Genomic DNA, 17409 nt, shown 5'->3' on the forward strand with positions numbered 1-17409 from the left:
GCCCTCATCTGTAAAATAGGAATAGTAATAGAAAATAACCAAATAGGGTTGTCATGAGGATCATATGCATTAATACGTGAAAAGCATTCAGAATAGTGCTTGACATATAGTAAATGCTTAACAAATATTAGCTTGACATAAGTAGAACATTGCACCCAACAAGGACAGAACACCTACTTTTTTCAAGTAGATATGGAACACTTATCAAAATTTAACCATATGTCAGGCCATAAAGCAAGGATCAAATTTCAAAAGACCAAAACTAGAGTATATACTCTGACCATAGTGGAAGTAAGCTAAAAATCAATAACAAAAAGATAATTAGAAAAATCCCAATTGCTTAGAAATCAAGCAATGTATTCTAAATAACTCTTGGGTCAAAGAAGAAATCATAACAGAAATTAGAAAATATTTTAAACTGAATGATACTGAAGGTAGGATATATCAGAACCTGTGGGATGCAGCTAAAGCAGGGCCTAGAGGGAATTTTATAGCTTTACATGTATATATTAGAAATAAAGAAATGCTCAAAATCAATGATCTAATAAGTTTCTATCTCAAAAAGCTAAAAGAGGGCTTCCCTGGTGGCACAGTGGTTGAGAGTCTGCCTGCCGATGCAGGGGACACGGGTTTGTGCCCCGGTCTGGGAAGATCCCACATGCTGCGGAGCGGCTAGGCCCGTGAGCCATGGCCGCTGAGCCTGCGCGTCCGGAGCCTGTGCTCCGCAATGGGAGAGGCCACAACAGTGAGAGGCCCGCGTAACCAAAAAAAAAAAAAAAAAAAAAGGGTAAAAGAAAAGCCGATCAAATCCAAAGAAAGTATTTTTTTAAAAAAAAAAGAAATAAAAAAAAAAAGAAATAAAGAATAGAAAATATTCAATAAAGAAAATAAACTAGGGGCTTCTCTGGTGGCGCAGTGGTTAAGAATCCGCCTGCCAATGCAGGGGTCACGGGTTTGAGCCCTGGTCCGGGAATATCCCACATGCCGTGGAAGCAACTGAGCCCGTGTGCCACAACTGCTGAGCCTGCGCTCTAGAGACGGCGAGCCTAGAGCCTGTGCTCCACAAGAGAGGCCACCGCAATGAGAGGCCCATGAACCACAACGAAGAGTAGCCCCTGCTCGCTCCAACTAGAGAAAGCCCGCGCACAGCAATGAAGACCCAACGCAGTCAAAAACACATAAATAAAATAAACAAATTTAAAAAAAAAAGAAAGAAAGAAAAGAAACTAGGCCAAAAGTTGGCTCTTCGGGAAGATTAATAAAATTTATACACCCTTACCATGAGAAACATGAGAATAAGAGAGAAGACACAAATTACCAATATCAGGAATGAAAAAGGGAATAGCACTATAGATCCTACCGATGTTCAATAAATATAATAAGATAGTATTATAGGGCTTCCCTGGTGGCGCAGTGGTTGAGAGTCCGCCTGCCAATGCAGGGGACGCGGGTTCGTGCCCGGGTCCGGGAGGATCCCACATGCCGCAGAGCGGCTGGGCCCGTGAGCCATGGCCGCTGAGCCTGCGCGTCCAGAGCCTGTGCTCCGCAACGGGAGAGGCCACAACAGTGAGAGGCCCGCGTACCGCAAAAAAAAAAAAAAAAAAATAGTATTATAACCAACTTTGTGGCAAGAAATTTGACAGTTTAGGTGAAATGATCAAACTCCTTAAAAACGCAGTATACCAAAACTGATACAAGAGTAGAAAACCTGAATATTCCAATATCTGTTTTGAAAATTAAAACTACTATTAAAAAACCCTGCCACAAAGAAAACTCCAGGCCCAAATGACTTCACTGCTAAATGTTCCCAAACAATTAAGGAAGAAATATACCATCTTAACCCAAAGTCTTCAGGGGAACAGATATCAGTATCATTACTTTACTGTTATACAGTCGGTTTAATCCTAAGCAAATAATTTCCTATAGCAATTTCAGTCTCAGACATGCAGCGTCTGTGGGAGGCACTGAGGACACTGGGAATAAGGAGGCCTCTTACCATCTTCATCCGTCTGGAACGTGACCTCCTTGCCCTCCTTGCGCCCCTCGGGGTTAGTGAGGATGAGCCGCACGTGGACATTCCGGTAGGGCAGTAGGTTCTTGATGGTGTAGTGGCTGACACCCCGCTCTATCTTCACACATTCCCGGATGGTCTGGTTGTGGCTGCTGCCCAGGGTGTAGTGATAGCACAGGGACACAGTGTAGGTGTGGCAACGTGTCACGTTGTAGCCCAGTGGTTCCCACTGCAGGGTCAGCTGGCGGGCCTGGATCTCAGCAGAAGCCAGGCCTTTGGGGGCCCTCATGGGCTCTGGGCAACCCAGGAAGCAGAGAGAAAAGGTAGGAGAAATGGGAAAGGAAGAGTAGATGAGAGAGAAAACATCATTCAGCTGACTGATATCAACCTTCCTTTGCCCCCAAGAGTCCAAGAGACCCCCTAGAAGAGCAAACAGTGAGTAAAAGTGTGTTTGGAGTCAGGCGGGGCCACATCTGAATCCTGGCTCTGCCACTTGCAGCTGGCAGCCACTGGCTAAGCTGCTTCACCTCTCTGAGCTTTGCTTTTCTCAACTGCAACATGGAATAATAGGCCCTACCTCATAGGATGGCTGTGAGGTTTAAGGTAATACATGCAAAGCATGTGCAATAATGGCTAAGACACAACAGGCCCTCGAAAATTTTAGCTATAATTTTTTTTAATAGTACAGTTCACCTCCTATTTCAAGATCGTGCTGGAGGACGTCAAGACAGTCTGAATCAACCAACTGCTGTATTTTCCTTAATTTATTAATTCCAAACTTGTTCTAAAACAGCTTATAGTAATATATACGATACAATAGTATAGAGAAGTCAGGATGATGGGGGAAATGAGAGGCAAATAGTTAAAGAATGCCAGAGAATGTTAGGAAAATAGAAATGCATGTCATTAGGTTCTATGTGGAGCTAAAGATAAGATTCAAATTAGGTAGTGAGTTTCCTGGCTGCCAAAGCAAAAAGGGAAATACAATCTGTTAGATGATGATAATGATGATGATGATGATAATGGCTGTTAACATGTATTAGAGGCTTTGTATGTGCTAGGCATTGTTCAGAGGCTTTAAAATGCTTTATCTCATTCAATCCTCTCTGTAATCCAATAGACAGGTGCAATTATTAGCCCTGTTACACACATGTAGAAATGGAGGCACACAGGAGAGATAAGTAACTTGCCCACAGTCGCACAGACAGTAAGTGGTAAAGCTGGGATCCAAACCTGGACAGGCTGGCTTCAGAATCCACACTCTTAACCACCACTACCCTGCCTCCCCATGAGGAATTCACTGTCCAAAAAATAAAAATAAATCACACAATGCCTCTGGAGAGGCAGCTACCCCAACACAAGAGAGGTGTATATTACTCTGCTTTACAGCCTCTTGATGATTCCATAAAACCAGAAAGTTATCCTCATTTTATAAGTAAAGAAATCAAGGCTTCTGAAGCAAAGCCAGGATGGAGCCCCGGGGGCTCAGACCCATCCTGCATCTGCATTGACCAGCTGCGTGATCCTAAGCAAATCTCTGGGCCTCAGTTTCCTCATCTATAAAATGATGGAAGAAGCCAAGATTACTAATGATCCTCTTCTCTCTTGCCCCCTGACTGTGCAGGTTCTGTGACACCTGCAAAGTTTCCCCAGTTAGAGGACCTCAGGACACACCTTAATGAACAGGAAAGAAAGCACTACTGCTTGCCCTCTTAAGATCATTAAGTATGACCCTGTTATCATTTTTACATGATTAATTTGCTCAGGATGCTCTTTACAAAGATGATGCAAAGAGAAACATCAGGCTGCTCTTTACCTGGGAACGCCTGGGCAGGTGGCACAGCTTTAGACACTGGTCCCAAGGACAGCACAATGCAAGTTTGTTTCCGCCCAGGAGCTTTCCTTTCTTCCCTGGACCACAGGCAAGTGGCAGTCTCCAGTCATACATCAGACCACCAAAGAGAGATTTCAGCACATGCTAAGAGCAAGGCCCACCTCTTGACTTCTTACAGAGAGCCTGGCTCTCTTCTCCCCACAAACGAGGCAGACCCGATCCCCACCCGACAAAAACGTTAAAGGGCTGGCTCCCTGCTCACTGCAACCTGAGGGTTGCTGGCTGCAAGCCCACTTACCACACTTGTGTTTTCTCTCCCGTTCCTGGCGCACAGAGATTTTCCTAATGGTTTTCTATATAGTTTTGTTTTAACCCATCGTTCTTATGTGTTTGGACAGGAGTGGGAGGATTTGGTGCGTGCTCACTCTGCCATCTTGTTCAGAGATCCTTGCTTTATTCCTTGACTTTCTGGCTCTGGTCCTGGCTGCCCGATGTGTCCTGTCCCAAAGTGTGTATGTCTATGTCAGTGTCTATGTCTATGTCTATGTCAGTGTCTATGTCTATGTCTGTGTCTATGTCTATGTCTATGTCAGTGTCTATGTCTATGTCTATGTCTATGTCAGTGTCTATGTCTATGTCTATGTCAGTGTCTATGTCTATGTCAGTGTCTATGTCTATGTCTATGTCTATGTCTATGTCTATGTCTATGTCAGTGTCTATGTCTATGTCTATGTCTATGTCTATGTCTATGTCTATGTCAGTGTCTATGTCTATGTCAGTGTCTACTAAAGCCAAGGACCATGGCTTTCTTTGCACTAGTGAGAGTGGATCTCGTTTCCCTGCAGCTCTGCTCACACCATCCCCACCCCCGGGAACACCTGCTCCACATTCTTTGCCATCCTTCCAGGTTTGGCCAAAGTGTACTGCTTCCTTCACCATCTGGCAGCATTTAGAGAAGGACATGAAACGTTAAATATAAACCGGTAACACAGGCTGGGTTGGGACCAGGACCAACAAGACTGTAAGTGTCCCATCCAAAAGGGGCAGCTGCCACTCAGTTCCAGGAGATATCGCCATGCAGGACTACAGGCTCAGGGTTGCCAGATCCTCCCATTTCTTAAGAGAAGCCAGAAATTCCGATTTGTGTGTGTGAAATCTCCGGATTTTTAAATACTGGCAACCTACTCAGGTTTCTTAAAACCACTTGGCAGGGCACAAAATGGTAACCTCTAACTTGGAGGATGAAACTTTCACCCTCGTGCTTGGGTATCTCATTCTCCAACAGCTGTGTTAGCCCCCATCCGCCTCGCTAGAAGAAGGGGTCTTTGAAAAGAAAGCTCACATTTCTTTCTCTCCCCACCCTGAACAAATCTGGGCAGATCCAGGGGCTCAAATAGTTTGTTGACTAAAGGCTGATATGTTGATTGAGGGGTGTGAATTCATGAGTCTCTCTGTGTTTCCAAAAACCATCTGGCACCCAGACACGCTCTCTTCAGCTGCCAGCACACACTGGCAAAACAGAACTTGGGGACCTCAAAGCCCCGTCTCTCTAAATTCCATATGGCTGTAGGCTACTCAGAGATCAAAGGTCAAAATGCACGTTAAAACAAGAAGGCTAACAGTTAACATCTGTTAAATTAGGCCAAAATGTGTTGATTTTAATGATGTTAAGGAGGATTCAATAACCCTGCAACAGTCTGTTTCTTGAGGAAGGGGCTTTGGAGTGGGGTCGGGTGCTCCAGAGTTCAAATCCTATCATCTCCACCTCTCATTAGTTCTGTGACTTCAGGCCAAGTGATTTAACCCCCTTTTGAACGTCAAGTTCCTTGACTAAAAAATGGAGATACAGTAACACCTACTTTGAAAGGCAAGTGTGAGAGTTACATGAGATGGTCTAACTTATAGTAGTTGATTAATTAATATGTGCACTCTAAGGGTGAAATACACCCTTATATACAGCAGCACCCTTTATAGTAACAGTATAAATTAGTGCGACCATTTTTAAAGCAATATATGTCAAAGTCCTTTCTTAAACCACCCCTGACTACTTATCTCAAAGAAATAACTCAAGGAGGAAAGAAAGCACGATAAGCACTAAATTTTTCAATATGGTATTATTCACAATAACAGGAATCTAGAGACAAATAGCCCAGCCATATGGAGACACTCAGTGGGCTCCTACAGCCAATAAACATAATTATAAACAACATAACACATGTAACACCACCAAGAAAAGGAAGCAGAATACAGAATGCTTTCTACATCCCAATGACAAGGGTGTGAATTGTGTACTGTAGGCATGTGGGCAGAGATTTGAAGAAGGCAGGAAAACTAAAACAGCTGTTGGGCTAGGATGGTGAGACTTAGAGTGATTTCTTTTGAATGCCTTCTACTGACGCTATATTATTGTTTTTACATTAAATAATATTGTGGGAGCAGAGTTTCATGGGGACCAGGGAGATGACAACACAGCTGGCCAACAGCAAAACAACTATGGGCCAAGGCATCTAAGCAAGGAGGGGTGGTGATGCCAACGAAGAGAAGGCAGGGTGAGCTGTCCGGATCCTGTCTGCTTGGTCCCTGCCCCAGGTCCCGTCCCGGCCAGCCTGTGTTGGCCAGCCCCATGTCCCGTCCCGGCCAGCCTAAAGTGTTTAGCAGTGCTGGCACAAAGTGGGCACTCAGCCCACAATGGCATCTGCTGTTGCTGTTCCTGATGGTGTGGTCGTGACAGTGGTGGTAGTTTCAAACACTAGACTGGAAGGCAGGACATTCCAACTTTGGTTCTGACTCTGCTACAGACTCACTGCGTAGATTTGGGCAAGTGACTACATCTCAGTTTTCTCATCTGTGAAATGGGAACGAACAACAGCTGTCACCATGAAACATGGGTTCTTAACCCACTGTATGATCACAGGCAAGTGCCTTCCTCTCTCTGGGTTTCATCTGTACATTAAGGAGCGTAGAAGAGAGATTCTCTGTGGATCCCCAGCTCTGATTTCTTTTATTCTAAGTACCTGACCAGAACTGGCTTTGAAGAGTTAAAAACACCATAGCAACAATAGTTGTCATTTACTGAGTGCTTACTGTGTGTTAGGCACTATACTTCACAGGCATTTAATGCATTTGCATGCCATCACCTGCATTTAACCCAAAACACTGGAGGGTCCCACGGTTCAGGCTTCACTGCTTTTCTCTTTTCCACCTACACTTATTCCCTAAAATCTAAGGACTAAATCAGGGGTTCTCAACCTCAGCATTATTGACGTTTCGGACTAGATAATTCTTTGTTGAAGAGGCTGTTTATACACTGTAGGATGTTTATCAGCTTCTCTGGCTTCCTCTACCCCTTAGACGCCATTAGCACCCCACCCCCCGTTGTTACAACCAGTATGTCTCCAGACCCTGCAGATGTCTCCTGGGAGACAAAATCATCCCCCAATTGAGAACCACCATGATAAGAGATCTCATCCTGTGTCATGGATGTAAATACCATCTATACCATATCTATACTGATGACTTTCAAATTTATATCTGCAGCCCGAACCTCTTCCCTGAACTCCATACTCGTAAATCCATCCATCTGATAGATATCTCCACCTGAACGTCTAATAGGCATCTCAAAGTCAACATTTCCAGCACAGAACTCCTTATCTATGGCACCCCGTCTACTACACCTGCTCCTCCCGCAGTCTGCTCCCTCGCAGTAAATGATAACTCCATCCTTCTTGCTGCTCAAGCAAAACACCTTGGAGCCATCCTCGACTTCTATTTCCTTCTCTCACTGCACATCCAATCCATGAACAAATGCAGTTAGCTCTACCTTCAAAACAAACCCAGAAAATAAACCACTTTTCACCACCACCACCACTACTTCCTCCCAGCTCCCAGCCTCCACCATGTCCCAGCTGAATTGTGGCAGTAGCCTCCTCACTGGTCTCTCCTCTGGTCCCCTTGCCCTCCTGGAATCTATTCTCCACAAAAGGACCAAAGTGATCCTTTTAAACATAGTAAGTGATGTCATTCCTGCTCTCCAAACCCGCAATGGCTCCCCAGCCCACCCAGCGTAAAATGGCTCTGAGTCCCACATCCCCAGCATGACTCTGACCTTCTCTCCTGCCAGCTCCCCCTCAGTCACTAGACCACAGTTCTACTGGTCTCCTTGCTGCTCCTCACACATGCCAAGCACGCTATACAGACTTCCTTGCTATTACGTCTGCCTGGAATGCCCCTTCCCCCAGCAATTCCTCCAGTTTCCTGCGTGGCACTGTCCCTCACCTGCTTCAGGTCTCTGCTCAAATGTCACCTTCTCAGCAAAACGATCCCTGAGCCTTTTTGAAATGACAATTCTCCTGCCCCCACACCCCATCCCCCTTCCTGCTTTAACCTTCACAGCCCTGGTCATCATCTGACCATCCGTATATTTCACTTGTTTACTGTCTCCTCCGCCAGAATGTGAGTTCCATGCAGAGCTCTGGCACGAGGAACTCACTCATTAGTGGCTTTTGTCTGTCTTGGTCGCAGTCTTATATCCCTAGCAACTAAACAGTATGTGACACATAATAGGCACTCAATAAACATGTGTTGAATGAATCTTCACACTAACCCTGTACGGTAAGGATTATCATCATTCCCATGTTATAAAACAAGGGGACTAAAGCTTGGGGAGGTTAAGTAACCTGACTCAGATCCCTCAGCTAGAAAGTAACTTCCACTGGAATACTCTTACCCAACACCCAAGGGTCTCTCTAAATATGGCATTAAACTATTTCAGATGGTTCCCGGATCAGCTTTTTAAAACACTTAAGAATACTGACTGGCAAAAAATAAATAAACCTCGACCTAAGCATGTAGTTTATCCAAAAATTAACTCAAAATGGATCACGGACTTGCATGTAAAACTATAACACTTTTCTTTTCTTTTTTTTTTTTTAAAGGAGAAAATTTGGGGGATCTAGGGCTAGGCAAGGAGTTCTTAAATTTGACATCAAAAGCACAATTCATAAAAGAAAATTTTGATAAATTGGCCCTCATCAAAATTAAAAATGGTTGCTCTGTGAAAGCTCAGGTGAAGAGGATAAAAAGACAAGCTAAAAGCCAGGGGAAAACATTTACAAACTACATACCCAAAAAAGGACTAGTATCTAGAATGTGTAAAGAGCTCTCAAAGCTCAACAATATAAAGTGAATAATCCAATTAGAAAATGGGCAAGGACAGGGACTTCCCTGGTGGCACAGTGGTTAAGAATCTGCCTGCCGTATATACAAGGGAATGTTACTTAGCCATAAAAAGAAACGAAATTGAGTTATTTGTAGTGAGGTGGAGGGACCTAGAGTCTGTCATACAGAGTGAACTAAGTCAGAAAGAGAAAACAAATACCATATGCTAACACATATATATGGAATCTAAAAATTAAAAAATGGTACTGATGAACCTAGTTGCAGGGCAGGAATAAAGATGTAGACATAGACAATGGACTTGAGGACACGGGGTGGGAGGGGGAAGCTGGGATGAAGTGAGAGTAGCATCGACATATATACACTACTGAATGTAAAATAGTTAGCTAGTGGGAAGCAGCTGCGTAGCACAGGAAGCTCAGCTTGGTGCTTTACGATGACCTACAGGGGTGGGATAGGGAGGATGGGAGGGAGGCTCAAGAGGGAGGGGATATAGGGATATATGTATACATATGGCTGATTCACTCTGGTGTACAACAGAAACTAACACAGTATTGTGAAGCAATTATACTCCAATAAGGATCAATTAAAAAAAGAGAAAAAAAGAAATCCGCTTGCCAAGGCAGGGGACATGGGTTGAAGCCCTGATCCGGGAAGATCCCACATGCCACGGAGTAACTAAGCCTGTGCGTCACAACTACTGAGTCTGTGCTCTAGAGCCCACGAGCCACAACTACTGAGCCCGAGTGCCACAACTACTGAAGCCCGCACGCCCAGAGCCCGTGCCCCACAACAAGAGAAGCCACTGCAATGAGAAGCCTGTGCACCGCAACAAAGAGTAGCCCCTGCTCGCCACAACTAGAGAAAAGCCCACGTGCAGCAACGAAGACCCAATGCCAAAAATTAATTAATTATTTATTTATTTTTAAATGGGCAAGGACATGAATAATTCACCAAAGAGGATATACAGATGGCAAACAGCACATGAAAAGATGTTTAACATCACAAGGCATTAAAGAAATGCAGATTAAGACCAGGATAGGATATTACTACACACCTCTCAGAATGGCTAAAATTTTTTTTAAAAATAATAATAATGACAGCACCAAATGCTGGCAAGGATGTAGAAAACTGAATCACTCATATATTGCTGGTGAGAATGTAAAACAATACAGCCTCTCTGACAGTTCCCAATAAAACCAAATATTCAATTACCATATGATCCATTAATTGTACCCTCAGGCATCTATCCCAGAAAAATATGAAAAATTATGTTCATGAAAAACTTGCAAATGAATGTTCATAGCGGCTCTACTTGTAATAACCAAAAACTGGGACCAGTTCAAGTGTCCTTCAACAGATAAATGGTTAAACAAACTCTGGTATATCCACACCATGAAATACTACTCAGCATTAAAAAGGAATGAACTATTGATTTACACAACTGGATGAATCTCCAGGAAATTACAATAAGCAAAAAAGCAAACCTCAGTGCCAAGACAATTCAATGGGAAAAGAATAGTCTTTTCAATAAATGGTGCTGGAACAAGTGGACATCTGCAAGCAAAAGAATGAGATTGGACTCCTACCTCACACCATATACAAAAATTCACTCAAAATGGATCAAGGACCTAAATGTAAGAGCCAAAACTATAAAACTCTTACAAAAAAATAAGGGTAAATCTTCGTGACTTTGGATTAGGCAATGTTTTTTTAGATATGACATTGAAAGCGCAAACAAAAGAAAAAACAGATAAATTGTACTTCATCAAAATGAAAAACCTTTGTGCTTCAAAGGACACCATCAAGAAAACTAAAAGACAACCCACAGAATGGAAGAAAACACTTGCAAATATATCTGATAAGGGTTTAGTATCCAGAACATATAAAGAACTTTTACAACTCAATAATAAAAAACTGAACTTAAAAATGAGTAAAGGATCTGAATAGACATTTCTACAGAGAAGACATATAAATGGCCAATAAGCACATGAAAAAAGTTCAATATCATTAACCATCAGGGAAATGCAACACCACAATGAGACACCACTTCATACCCACTAGGATGGTTATAATCAGAAGACAGATAATAACAAGTGTTAGTGAGAATGTAGAGAAACTGGAACCCCCATACACTGCTGATGAGAATGTAAAGTGGAGTGGTTGCTTTGGAAAACAGTCCAGCAGTTCCCTAAATGGTTAAACACAGTTACCATACTATATATATATATATATACACCCAGGAGAAATGAAAACATATGTCCATACCAAACCCTGTACTTTAATATTCATAAGAATACTGTTCATAATAACCAACAAGTATAAAAAACGCAAATGCCTACCAACCGATGAATGGATAAGTAAATTATGGTATGTCTACAAAACAAAATATTATTCAACAATAAAAAGTACTGGGACTTCCCTGGTGCCGGGATTTCCCTGGAGGCACAGTGGTTAAGAATACGCCTGCCAATGCAGGGGACGCAGGTTCGAGCCCTGGTCCAGGAAGATCCCACATGCCGCGGAGCAACTAAGCCTGTGCGTCACAACTATTGAGCCTGCGCTCTAGAGCCCACGAGCCACAACTACTGAAGCCCGCGTGGCCTAGAGCCCATGCTCCGCAACAAAAGAAGCCACCACAATGAGAAGCCTGTGCACCACAAGAAGAGTAGCCCTCGTTTGCCGCAACTAGAGAAAGCCCGTGTGCAGCAACAAAGACCCAACGCTGCCAAAAATAAAATAAATAAATTTATTTTTAAAAAATACTAATGCATGCCACAACATGGATAAACCTTGAAAAATTTTGCTAAGTGAAAGAAGCCAATCACTAAAGACTACATATTGTATGATTCCATTTATATGAAATGTCCACAAAGAGGCAAATCTATAGAGACAAAAAGTAAATTAGTGGCTGCCTTGAGCCGAAGGAATTAGGGGGAAATGAGGGGAGGGGTGGACTGCAAAATACAAGGTTTCCTTTGGGGGAGATGAAAAACGTTCTAAAATTGATCGTGGTGATGGTTGCACAACTTTGTGAATATACTAAAAACCACTGAATTGTACACTCTAATGAATGAAATGTATGCGGTGTGAATTATATCTCATAAAACTGCTACCAAATTAAAAAGCCAATTCAAAAGGTTATACACTGTATGATTTCTTTATCTACATAACATTTCTAAAGTGACAAAATTTTAGAAATGAAGGACAAATTAGTGGTAACCAGGGGTTGGGGGTGGAGGAAGGGACAGAAATGATATAAAAGAGCAACGAAGGATCCTTAAGCTGATTGAACTGTTCACTATCTTGACTGTGGTGGTAAATACACAAAGCAACCAACACATGTGATAAACTGTATAGAACTAAATATACGCAGATACACACAAATCAGGACAAATGAAACTGGGGAAGTCTGAATAAGATCTGTGGATTTTAACAATGTCAGTATCTTGAGTGTGATTTATACTACAGTTTTGCAAAATGCAGGAAACAGGGTAAAGTGTATAAGGAAATTTCTCTTATATTTTTTCTTACAACCGCATATGAATCTTTTATATCTCAATAAAAATTCAACAACAACAAAAACGCTGCAATCACAGAGTAAGAAAATTGTTCTGTTGTCAATTTCTCTTCTGATTAAACAATAAAGTCTCCCCTGGTGCAGGTGTGCCACTGCTCGTAACAGCTGCATTACCCTTTGAAACAAGCAAAAGCAGACTTCAGGCTCAATTGCCCAGACAAGAGAATCCAGCTAGAATTTAGTAACACTTTTATTTTATGGTGTTTAGTTGTTTATTTTATCTAGATGATATAATGTAGAATTAAGAACACAGATTCTGAAGACAGCCGGTCAAGGGTTCCAATCCCTTACTGCTCTGCTGCTTACTAGCTGTGTGACTTTGAGCCAGTCACTTAACATCTCTGTTAATAATAATCTGTACAGAGGTTACAGATTTTACACCTCATCTGCACAATGGGTAAGACAAGAGTACCTAGATCATGGTGTTGTTCTGAGTTTTAAATCAATAAATGATACACACACAATATATGTATAAATGTCCATCACAAAGTGAAATGTTAGCTATCATTATTTTCTTTACCATAACTAGGATTGAGGGAAGGTCACGATGTTTTAGAAGGTTTTAGAAGCACAGATCGAGGCCATACTACCGCTCGGAATGTACCCTTCGCCCCTCGGTTGCCCTGAGTCCATACCCAGGTATCTGGAGGAGGGAGTGGAGCCAGGAGGCACCCACCTGCGCACTTGGTGCGGCTGACGAGGGGCGGCCCGGGGCGGCCTGTACCGCCGTCACCGGGGCGCGTGAGCAGGACGCTGATCTCGTACTCCGTGTCGGGGTCGAGGTGCCACAGCTTGTAGGTCTGCAGGCTGACCGCGTGAACCTCCGCCCACGGGCCGCGCGCCATGCGGTACTCAATCTCCTTACGCACGATCGGCCCGTCGCCAATGATGGAGTTGGTGTTGAGCTGGATGATGAGGTAGGTGGGACCAGCGCGCAGTAGCTGCGGGGGCGCAATGGGGGTAGGGGGCTCTGCAAGGAGATGGGAGAGAGACGGAGCCCGCGGATGCCGCTATGAATCCCCGGCCCTCAGCTCCTCACCCCACCACACCCAAAAACCCAAGAACCCACCTGTCCCCCCAGGCTCCTCACGCAGCCCCCAAGCCCTAGACTAGACTGCCTCCCCCCACTAAATCCCCAGGGCCTAGGAAGCTCCCCACTCCAAAAGCTGACCCCGTCCTCACCCCTCAGCCTACACGCTCTCCCTCACTCCCTTCTGAATCCCCAAGTCCTCGCGTCCAAGGACTGATCGCTTGCCCGCTCCGGTCAACCCTAGGGCCCAATAGCCAGATCCCGCCTCGCCGGGCTCACACCTTGACCCAGCCCCCACGCGGGCCCACCTCTCAGTCACATCCCCTCACCTCCAGTCCGACCTGATCGCAGGTGAGATTGTGCCCCTCCGCAAGCCCCGCCCCGCGGTCAGACCACGCCCCTGGCCAAACCCTTCCTTCCCTACCCGTCCATGGGCCACGCCCCCTGACAAGACTCCGCCCCCTGGTAGAATCTGCGCCCCCACCCTCCGCTCGCCCCGCCCCTCGGAGGCCCGCCCTCCGCAAGCGTCCCCGAGCTCACCTTTGACGATTAGCTCTGCGAAGTTGGAGACGCCCACGCCACGCTGGGCCTGGGACACGCAGCGGTACAGGTCCTGCTCCGCGCGGCGCACGGCGGCCAGCGGGAAGGTGGCCAGGAAGCGCCGGTGGCTGATGTGCCTCACGCCGGCCGCGGGCACCAGTGCCCCGCTCTGTCGCTGAGCGGGGAGAGGGGCCAATGGGTCATGGGCGCCGGGGAAGAAAGGTCCAGATCTCGCTGTGACCCGGGCAAGGGAGTAAATGTCCCGGCCCCATTTAGCCATCCCTACTACACAGGGGCATTTGGGGTTCCTGGAACCAGCTCTGCCACAGGAAGGTGTGGGTCTGATTAAGGGAATGTGGTCGCTCTGCCTTTGATGGAAGGTGTGGTTGGAGGATCCTGGAGCCGCTCTCTGTCCTCGGGGGATGGGGCACCCAAGAGGGCAGAGCAGAGCCTAGGGAGAGCCAGGACGCATGTGTATGGGTGCTGGAGAATAACGGAAGGACTCAGCATTCCGCAGAGGAGCCAGAACTTTTCAGAAGAAGTTGGCCAAGGTCCCCCCACACTCCCACCCCACCCGCCTCACCTGCAGAAGGAAGCGCTCGGCCTCCGCTGCTCTGCCAGCAGCCATGCACTGGAACGAGGCGTTCTGGCCCGCATTGACCTCCACGTCGCCCAGGCGGGAGAAGTGTGGGGCCTTTGCTGCCGGAACAGAGCCTTGGTGTGAGCTGGGCTCGTGCCCCCTGTCAGCAGGAGCCGCAGCCACCCGTACCCCTCACCCTGCACCCCAGTGGGCTGGGACTCACCGCAGGGGTAGCTGAGAAGCAGGATGTCATCTAGGCCCATGTAGCCCCTGCGGTCTGAGGAGATGAGGGCCTCAAACAGCACCTGGGGGAGGTGGGAGGGTCCCTGTCATGCTGACATCCCTCCAGCCCTGCCTGGGGAGATGCCCACAAGAGCCCCCTTTCAGCTGTGCTCCAGCCCCATCCTCCTCAACAAGCAGCCCAGCTCACAGTTACCCTCCATACCAAGCCAGCTTGTTGTGGAAAGGGGTGTCAGCACCCAGAGCTAACAAGGTCAAGGCCAGAGGTTCCATCCCAATCCTGGACTGTTACCTTCAAGCCACAAAACTTCCCAGCCAGACAGGGTTTCCAAGTCAGCACTATTCCAACTCACCTCGACCCCAGCCATAAACTACTCCTAATAACAATCTCTGACACTGAACCAGACTGAACCATCACTGAAGAACCCAATGCTGACCACAGACTGACTCCTGATGCTGACACAAACTAATTCCAACCTAGGCCACTTGCTTACTCTGATCTCATGCTGACACCCCTCTACCCACACCCCCAAGCACAGACTGACCGCAGACTGAACCCAGCCCACCTGATATTCATTGGGCCAGAAGGTGCTGACAGCCAGCTCAGCCTGGTGCCACTGGCGGCCGTGGGATCCAGTCATATTCCAGACGGCACTGCCCAGGGGACCCCCATTGACACGCACATAGATGCCCAAAGTGCCCGGGCTGTGCCCATCCCGACTGTACAGGAAGTAGCTGAACTGCACACAGTGGGTGTCATTCTCACTCAGACTCTGGAAGATGACATGGGCCCTCTGGCCTGGAGCATGCTGGGAAGCATTGACCATCAAGTAGGAGCCTGGAAAGAGAGGAGGAAGAGGCAGGAGCTGAGAACTCAGGGGAGGACCAGGGTCAGGTGGGCACAGAGGAGGAGGCAGAAACAAAGGACTCCAGGCATTTGGACCCATCAGGAGTCAGCGGCCTGAGTTCTGGTCCCAGCTCTGACTCACTGGGTAAGTCCCTTCATTTCCCTGCATCTGTTTCCCAAAGTAAAGACTTGGAGCAGCAAAAAAACACACAAATCTGGCTGTGCCAAAACCCCTTTCTGGCTCCTCACCTCGCCCTTTATGACCCCAGTCCAAGCTTGTGCTAATCCACAGCTTTCCCCACATTCCGAGCTGTCCTGGGAGGCAAGGACTAGGACACTCATCTCAGGAGTCAAGAGTCCAGCACATGACAGGCCCTCAAAGCCCACCTCTTCTGAAGCCCTCCCTCTCCATCCCTCTATGGGTGTCTCTCCTGGCCCCTGGATCATTAATAAAGTATGTATCGCTCTCCCCACCAGCCTGTGATGCCTCAGGGCTCCACTGCGTCCCCAGCACAGGTCTGCAAGCTGAATGAACTTACAGAACAGAGATGGAATGAAAGGGCTCTAACTTCCCTTCCAGCCCTCAGCCCCTCAATCTAAACTCCTGGGATACAACTCTCTTGATTTCAAACCTGGAGAAAGGCAGCCCTGCCCCTGCCCCAGAGATCCAAGCTGTATGCTGGGAGTGGGGGAGAGGGGTGGCAGGGGAAAGGGGGCTGGACTCCTCAGGACCTGGCTGGGGGATTATGGCTTCCCTTCTGTGGGGAGAAGGTCCCAGCAGCTGCTAATGGGGTGCCTGCAGCCACCCAGGGCCACCTCCTCCCAGGCCTCGCTGCCAGCCCACACAAGCCCATTCAGATCCCAAACCACAAGGTTCCCTGCTCCAGGCGGGCTCTCCAGGGGCTCCACTGGAGGGAACGGCATTCATCTCTGGGAGCCAGAAGCCTGTGAAGAAGGCGGCTCCTGCATCAGTCCTGGTGGGGTAGTAAACAAAACTCCAGGTCCCCATTCCCACCCAGGAAGGGGGGCATCCCAGCCCCCGCACAGTCTCTCTCGGCCCACTCCTCCATCCTCTCTCCTCTCCCTGTGAGCAGCTGTGGGCGTGTCTCTCTCTCCCTTTTAAACTGACACTTTGTTCTTGCCTCTTCCTCTTCCCTAGTCTTTTCTCACTCTGCATCCCTCCTCTTCTCTTCCATTTACTCCCTTCATCCCTGTCACCCCTCCTTCTCCTCTCTCCTGCTCTCTGAGTGTGAATCTCCCTCCTTCCTCCTCTCTCCACCTCCAAGTCTCTTCCCCAGAATGTGAGCACCAACACAGCAGAGAGACTGTCCATCTGGCTCACCACTGCATCCCCAGGATCCAGCCCAAGGCCCGCACTACATACAACATTTCTCTCCCCCTTTTGTCACTGGGTATGTCTCTGCTTGTGTGGAGGAGAGAGAGAAGCAGAGCCCACACAGGGTGGTCAGGACTGTAAGAGGTGAATTCAAATCAGCAAGCTGTACCCGAATGCTAACCTGTACCAGGCCAAGGCTGGGCCCTGGGGATATGGCATCCCTGCCACGGTGGGCA

General features: G+C 46.9%; 1 protein-coding gene across 4 annotated transcripts in view; it reads right to left on the reverse strand.

Moving 5' to 3' along the window:
- The window catches only part of PTPRU (protein tyrosine phosphatase receptor type U), an 84205-nt gene that overhangs the window by 47290 nt on the left and 19506 nt on the right, over positions 1 to 17409 (reverse strand). For 3 of the 4 annotated variants that reach the window (XM_033839247.2, XM_073793136.1, XM_033839240.2), the window contains exons 3-8: positions 15557 to 15828; positions 14974 to 15055; positions 14754 to 14869; positions 14171 to 14345; positions 13277 to 13570; positions 1997 to 2305 (exon numbers count right to left, since the gene is read on the reverse strand). In XM_033839247.2, the coding sequence (XP_033695138.1) occupies positions 1997 to 2305; positions 13277 to 13570; positions 14171 to 14345; positions 14754 to 14869; positions 14974 to 15055; positions 15557 to 15828 (1248 nt within the window). The remainder of the gene's footprint in view (positions 1 to 1996; positions 2306 to 13276; positions 13571 to 14170; positions 14346 to 14753; positions 14870 to 14973; positions 15056 to 15556; positions 15829 to 17409) is intronic. The other variant, XM_073793143.1, reaches the window with a different exon arrangement.

The sequence above is a fragment of the Tursiops truncatus genome, chromosome 1, assembly GCF_011762595.2.
Source record: "Tursiops truncatus isolate mTurTru1 chromosome 1, mTurTru1.mat.Y, whole genome shotgun sequence".
In the NCBI taxonomy this organism is placed as follows: domain Eukaryota; kingdom Metazoa; phylum Chordata; class Mammalia; order Artiodactyla; family Delphinidae; genus Tursiops; species Tursiops truncatus.